The sequence below is a fragment of the Poecilia reticulata genome, chromosome 1 (genome assembly GCF_904066995.2).
Source record: "Poecilia reticulata chromosome 1, P_reticulata-male-v2, whole genome shotgun sequence".
Lineage (NCBI taxonomy): Eukaryota > Metazoa > Chordata > Actinopteri > Cyprinodontiformes > Poeciliidae > Poecilia > Poecilia reticulata.
This window is the reverse complement of record NC_088830.1, coordinates 34,478,815-34,486,314: the sequence shown is the minus strand read 5'-3', so window position 1 is coordinate 34,486,314 and position 7,500 is coordinate 34,478,815. Positions and strand designations below refer to the sequence as shown.

General features: G+C 48.1%; 1 protein-coding gene across 2 annotated transcripts in view; it reads right to left on the bottom strand.

Moving 5' to 3' along the window:
• Positions 1–7,500, bottom strand: part of tmem178a (transmembrane protein 178a) — a 20,567-nt gene that overhangs the window by 6,911 nt on the left and 6,156 nt on the right. Inside the window, exons 2-3 of one of the 2 annotated variants that reach the window (XM_081612341.1) lie at positions 3,802–4,418; positions 2,832–2,945 (exon numbers count right to left, since the gene is read on the bottom strand). In XM_081612341.1, the coding sequence (XP_081468467.1) occupies positions 2,832–2,945; positions 3,802–4,291 (604 nt within the window). In that variant the 5' untranslated portion in view covers positions 4,292–4,418. Of the gene's footprint in view, positions 1–2,831; positions 2,946–3,801; positions 6,909–7,500 lie in introns of those variants that run through there. The other variant, XM_008420791.3, reaches the window with a different exon arrangement.

Genomic DNA, 7,500 nt, shown 5'->3' with positions numbered 1-7,500 from the left:
CTCTCCAGGTACCCGGGCCCCCCCCCCCCACAGTCCAGAACCATGACTGTCAGGTTAACTGGTCTGTCTGATTACAGATCCTCCAACACAAACTTGTAGCGTTTCTGTCATATTTTTGAATCTTATTCTTAATTTCCAGTCTGTGGGTGATCTTAAAACCTTTTTCACAAATCTCCCATTCCCCATCTTCAACAACAATATTCATTTCTAGTTCCCACTTTTGCTTTATATCTGTAGGATTATCAGAGACATATATCTATAGGTGTTTAATTAGATATAATCTTCCTCTCATTATTTTCCTCCACACGTTTTATCAAAGTTTTCTAAAGGTAAAGTATTTTGTTTCAAACCATTTTTAGTGTGATAAAAGATAACCCCTTAATTGTAAGTACTGACATGTTTAGAGCATAAACCACGTTTAGCTGTTTAAATGACTTCATTTAGGGTGAATAACTGATTCATTCTTATTAACCCTTTCTGTGCCCATCTCAGAACCCGCATCCAGTTTGGAAGTCAGTGATCTTGGCTATTTTTATTATGCGTCATATTGTTAAAGGTGCTCCTACTTCCTTCCTCACTGGAGACCAAACTGTACGTACAATTAATCCACTCATTTTCAAGTTTTTAATAAAAAACAGAAATCCCCTCCATTAATGGCATGGCTTCCAGAGGAACCAGGGGTCATGCGTTGATCTGAACCGATCCAGTTCGTCTCCCCATCCTGCACCAGCCACTCGACCACAACACCCAGTCAGGCTATGCAGACCAAGGCACCTTTTTCTCTTGGGCTTAATAATAATTTCTGTCTGATTCTTGGTTTCCTCCTTTGCCAAATGAAATTATTAATAATTTTATCCAAAGTTTTAAAAGTGGGGGCAGGTATCCAAATAGGTAGTGCCTGAAATAGATACACGAATCGTGGGAGTAAATTCATTCTCACCGTTTCTATTCTGCCCAAAAGGGACAGAGGAAGAATCTCCCATCTATCCAGGTCTGATTTATTCGTGTGATTAATCTACCATAACTCCCATTAAATGGTTGTGAGGTTTGTGGTGTAATCACCACACCTAAATATTTGAATCCCCTCTTGGACCAATTAAAAGTGACCTCTTTATCTAAGCCTGTAGGCCATTTGCCCACCACCATCATAGCTTCAGCCGTGGTTTCATTACAGCCTGAGATTCTCCCAACTCTTTTAAACTGGCCATAAGCCTGGGGACTGAGCTCGGAGGGTTAGAAATACAGAATAATGTCATCCGCATACAATGAGACTTTATGGGTGACTCCTGCTGCTGTTACTCCATGGATTCAGGGTCTGACCGCATCCTTTCTGCCAGGGGCTGGATACTAATCATCCCTGCCTAGTTCCTCTTTTTAAATGTGGGTCCAGAATATACTCACTAATCACTAATAATGTTCAAATCACAGCAGAGCAAACTTATTGGTCAGTAGGACGAGCAACTTATGGGGTCTTTGCCTTCTTTGGGAATTATAGATAAATGATAATGTATCTATAATTCTTATAATTATAGATAATATTGCTGCTGACCAAGACTCTGGGGGCCCAAACACCAAACTCGTATCTAAGCAACATCTGAGTTTAACTTCTACGGGTCTCAACAGGTTGTTTACAGAGAAAAACACTTTTGTTAATCATTGCTACATATTACTCATTTTTGATGGTGCAGATTGAACACACACAAAAAAACACATTTTACTGTAACTTTGCTGACCCCCGAATTTGCTCTTAAAAAACGTCCCTTTTTACGTTCCCCCTCAATAACGAACTGGGCTTTCGGCCCTTGGCTGCATTGATATGGCCATGATTCACGGAGCTCCGTCTCCCTGCAATAGTCCGACACCAGGGTTTCCCCGACCGTATTATAAACCTGGAGCCTACATGAGCCCACAGGAACCTACAGGAGCCTACAGGAGCCTACAGGAGCCTACAGGAGCCTACATGAGCCTACAGGAGCCTACAGGAACCTACATGAGCCTACAGGAGCCTACAGGAGCCTACATGAGCCTACAGGAGCCTACATGAGCCTACAGGAGCCTACAGGAGCCTACAGGAGCCTACATGAGCCTACAGGAGCCTACAGGAACCTACAGGAACCTACATGAGCCTACAGGAACCTACAGGAACCTACATGAGCCTACAGGAACCTACAGGAACCTACAGGAGCCTACATGAGCCTACATGAGCCTACAGGAACCTACATGAGCCTACAGGAGCCTACATGAGCCTACATGAGCCTACAGGAACCTACAGGAACCTACATGAGCCTACAGGAACCTACAGGAACCTACATGAGCCTACATGAGCCTACATGAGCCTACATGAGCCTACAGGAGCCTACAGGAGCCTACAGGAGCCTACAGGAGCCTACATGAGCCTACAGGAACCTACAGGAACCTACATGAGCCTACAGGAACCTACAGGAGCCTACATGAGCCTACATGAGCCTACAGGAACCTACATGAGCCTACAGGAGCCTACATGAGCCTACATGAGCCTACAGGAACCTACAGGAACCTACATGAGCCTACAGGAACCTACAGGAACCTACATGAGCCTACATGAGCCTACATGAGCCTACATGAGGCTACAGGAGCCTACAGGAGCCTACAGGAGCCTACAGGAGCCTACAGGAACCTACAGGAACCTACAGGAGCCTACAGGAACCTACATGAGGCTACAGGAGCCTACAGGAACCTACATGAGCCTACAGGAACCTACATGAGCCTACAGGAGCCCACTGTATGTGTGTGTGTGTGTGTGTGTGTGTGTGTGTGTGTGTGTGTGTGTGTGTGTGTGTGTGTGTGCTTACGCAGCAGGTGCCACTCGTCCTGCTGGATGGTCCTGGTCAGGTTCAGAGGGATGTTCCTTAATCTGATTGGCTGAGAGAAGTGGTACTTCACAGCCGTGCAGCGATCAGCGATACCTGCAGACACACAGGTGAGACACACCTGTGATGATTTCATCAACCAGAAGCTCCCTGATAGCCTGTCAGCCTTCAGGGTCAGAGTGGCAGGTGCATCATGGGAAATGTAGTGATGCGGCGTGGCTCTAACGTGATTATTGGAGGCTGATGTAATCTGTGGATCTGGTTCCGCTAGTTCTGGAGCGGGTCAGAGCGTTTGGTAGGACCCAGTCTGCTGGTCTCAGGTCAGCAGAACCCTGGTTCTGATCCGTCCTGGCCCGCCGCTGTTGGATCGGGTCAGAGCTCAGCTTTATCCAGCTGCACGTCTTCAACACCTGGACTGGAACTGGAACCCAGATGGTTCTGGAACCTGCGTCTGGACCGCTCTGTGGGCTGGATGTTCTTCAAAACGTTCTACAGGAGTTTGACCGGGATCAGATCCAGAACCAGAACAACCCATCCAACCAGAGGAACCGCTAGGAAAGCTGCAGGTAGTGGGTCCAGAACCAGCAGAACCAGAAGATCCAGAACCCGCTCTCAACACCATGGACAGGTTGCCAGTCCTCCCAGTTCACTGGTACCGGCAGGTATTGGGTTGAGCTCAAACTGAGCTTCTTCTCACTCAGTTCAATTTCAACACAGATTAATGAGCTCATGACATCATCAGGTGACCTTTGACGTCCTCGCGATCATCTTTCTGTTCTATCACCTCCTGTGACGTCATCAGGGGGTCACAGGAAGCTCAGGTGTCTGAACGGAACATCCGCAGCAGAAGATCACGTGATTAACCATCCATCCTTCATCCGTGGTGCATTTATCAGTGTGTGTGTGTGTGTGTGTGTGTGTGTGTGTGTGTGTGTGTGTGTGGTTCACGCACCCCGGTCGATCAGCTTGTCGATGTCCGGGTCCAGTCCCTTGAAGTAGCACTTCCTCCAGAGGCCGGAGTGCGTGGAGAACAGCGGCCTGCCGCACTCCGTCTCCAGGATGCCCATCCCCAGGATGGCCCGCCAGTTCTCCAGCAGCTCCTCCTCCCTGCTGCCCACATGCACGGGCTTCATCAGCGCCACGTCCCGCTGCCGGGCCGCGGCGCCGCCGGTGTCCACCAGCGGCAGGTGGTAGATGGGCATCTCCCGGTTCTTCTGGTCGTTGGAGTCGGAACCGTCGCAGTTCTGCTTGTGCCTGCGGGTGTCGGTCTGGTACCAGTGGTCGGTGGAGATGGCGGTGACCAGCAGCAGCAGGGACAGCGAGCTGAGCGCCAGGCTCACCGCGGACACCTTCACCGTGATGGGCCGCGCTCTCTCCATGGCCGGGAGTTGGACCGAACCGGCGGCGGTTCTGCTTTCTGCGCGGGTTCCGTTACTGGACATGCTGAGCTGCCATCCTCCTCCTCCATCAGCTGTTCCCGGTTTGCCCTGGAGAGCGCGTTGTCATGCCGACTGGCCTCTGAGCTGCGTCAAGGTGCGTGCAGGTGGGCTGCTGCACCGGAAGCCGGCCCTTCACAATAAAATTCCAACGACATTATTGTTCTAGAAGCTGCCAGTCACTCCCTTGCTGCTGGCATCAAAGAACCGAAGTGAACTTTGACCTACACCTGTCCAGGTGATGCTGCAACACCGTTTGACGTCATCAACAGGTTCTAACCACCTGCTGGTTCTGAGTCCAGTCCAACAGAACCGAGAGTCCCTCTGATTAAGTATCATCATGTTCAGTTAATTATTCAGATGATTTAATTCTTTAAAGAGGAAAACAGCCATATTTTCAGAGACAGCGCCGCCCTGCTGGATTAACTCATCAAGTTTCATACTAAACGTGTTTAACTCAGCAATAATCAAAGTTAGCTTTTTAGAAATGAGATTTAATCTCCACATCCACCATAAACCCAGTTATAAATCATTAAGCTCCGTCTGAACGTCCAGCCTTCTCACCTGGTCAGGTGTTTCAGAAGCAGCAGGTACCAGACCCGGTAGAATCAGTCTGGATCTCCAACCTGCAGCTGGTTTCCATGGTTACCGCAGCACTGAGACCGGCCTAGTCAAAGCCCTAGTTTAGCCATATAAACACAGACGGTGGAAGAACCACAGAACTGGTTCTGGTTCTGATCATGTTACTGAACCGACTGGAGAACTGGGTCGGACTCTCCAGTCCAGAACTCCACTGTTTCCAGTCCGACCTGAAGAACCGGGATTTCTGTTTCAATAGGAAACGTCTCATCCAGAGGTCAGAGGTCACGTGTGGGGTTCCCCAAGGCTCCGTCCTCTGATTATATATCTATAATCTCCCACTGGCTCAAGTTACAGCAGGAAGCAAGATCAGTTACCATGGCGACGCAGACGATACACAGCTCCACGTTATGATGTCACCAGGTGACCTTTGACCCCATCTATAACTGAACAGAGATCAGAGACCAGGAAGATCTACATCACCTAGTTCTACATTCCTTCTCTGGTCGTCAGTAAATGGCTGAACGGAGTAAAGATCTGCTGGGTCTGGATCAGAACCAGAACCAAACATGGAGACGCGGCTTTCAGCTTCTATGCACCACAGATCTGGAACAGCCGAAACGCTGAGCCCCTTTAAACGACGTGTTGCTGAAATGTGATCTACAAACTACTGAATATTCAGCTCCAAACTATTCAGTTATCTCAGCGCTAAACGTTTAGCCAAAATGGACATTTACTTTGAAATAGGTGGAGGGAGGAGGACTTTCAAAATAAAGGCCTGCTGGTGAGATGCTGAAGCATCTCGACTCGTTCTGTTTACAACTGAACGACGATGATGAAACACGGCGGTTTATGAAGACCCAGCTTTTATTTTGGTGGTCCACGTCCGGTTATCAGCAAGTGAATTAGTGTCAATCTAGATATTTGGCTCAGAGATAAATATGGTTACCACAGGCACCTTAATGAGCAGGAGATGTAATCCAGTGGTTTTATTTTGAAATTCGGCTGTGAAGGAAACTCCAGATTAGCGCTGAGTCTGCAGATCAATGGGGGGATTAGCGGGTGGGGGGTCGGGGTGTGTTTTCCTGTTGGAGAGAGTCAGGGTCATGTGCTTCGACTGGACTCATCTTCGTCCTTGTCAGCTTTATCTTGTTTCCGTGGCGACCTGGTGACTGAGGCCTCCTGGGAAATCTCAGGTGGATGCTGCTGCCGTCGTCCCAGGAAGAAAATAAAAGCTTTGAGAGCGATCAATAATTCAGGAGCGTCCCTGCTGGCCTCTGCTGCTTCCTGTAACTCAACACCAAACCCAACCAGATAAAACAGAACTGACAGGAGCCTCAGGAACAGGAAGTGAGGAGAAAACCCCACACTCTCCAAAATAAAACAGGAAGCTACTAAAAGCAGAAGGCTTTGAAAGGAGGAAGCTCCACTGGACTCAGCGCCGCCAGAAACCTTGGGCCCCAGGACAAAACAATAAACTGGAGGCCCCCTGCTGTTACAGTCTCTTGTAACAGGCTTGAAAAGGTTTTTCTTCCTTTGATACTAGCAAGTTTACTGCTAATGGGTTTTAGATGCATTAGTCCCCATGCTGCATGCAAAGAGGTGCTTTTTATATCACTGAGTCAGCAGCAACGAGCAAAACACACATGAAGCAATCCAGACTTCTAAACATGCTAGTAGCTGCATTTTATTCAGGCTGCAGTTTAATAAAATATGTTTCTCCATATTTGTTACAGCTGTCACCATGTAGCAGTTTGTTATGAGACAGATAATCTGAAAACAATCAATCTCCTCCATCTGCTTCCTGAATTACTGGTTAAAGTGATGCACCGTTCTGACCAAAACAACCAATCAGAACCAGGAGGAGGGTCTTAGTGCTGTCAATCATCCTCATTCACTCACTGCTAAATGTGCTAATGGTGGAGAAACAACTAATCATTACAGGAAACCGTTTATCTGCCATCATTGGTAGCTATGCTAACTAAACTTAGCATTCAGTTTGAATCTGCACAGCTCTGTGCTATGCTAGCTGCAGCACAGCTCTATGCTATGCTAGCTGCAGCACAGCTCTGTGCTATGCTAGCTGCGCTCTGTGCTATGCTAGCTGCAGCACAGCTCTGTGCTAAGCTAACTGCAGCACAGCGCTGTGCTATGCTAGCTGCAGCACAGCTCTGTGCTATGCTAGCTGCAGCACAGCTCTGTGCTATGCTAGCTGCAGCACAGCTCTGTGCTATGCTAGCTGCAGCACAATTCTGTGCTATGCTAGCTGCAGCATGGCTCTGTGCTATGCTAGCTGCAGCACAGCCAGCTCTGTGCTATGCTAGCTGCAGAACAGCACAAATCAAGGGGGAGGAAGGATGAGCAGCACCACATGAGATTGTGATTGACAGCACTATAACTCTCCTGCCTCTGATTGGTTGTTTCTAGCACTGAGAGAAGGCAGAGGAAATAGATTTTTTACAGATTACCTCTCATATCATACTGTCACAACATGATGACAGTTTTAACAAATATGTGTAAAAAATGTTTATATAAAATACTGCAGCTTTAATTTCACTCAGGAGGGACGTGGCAACAGATATCTGGAATTTAAATGCAAGCCCAGGTAAAACTGTGTGGACTGGCTGCAGTCCACA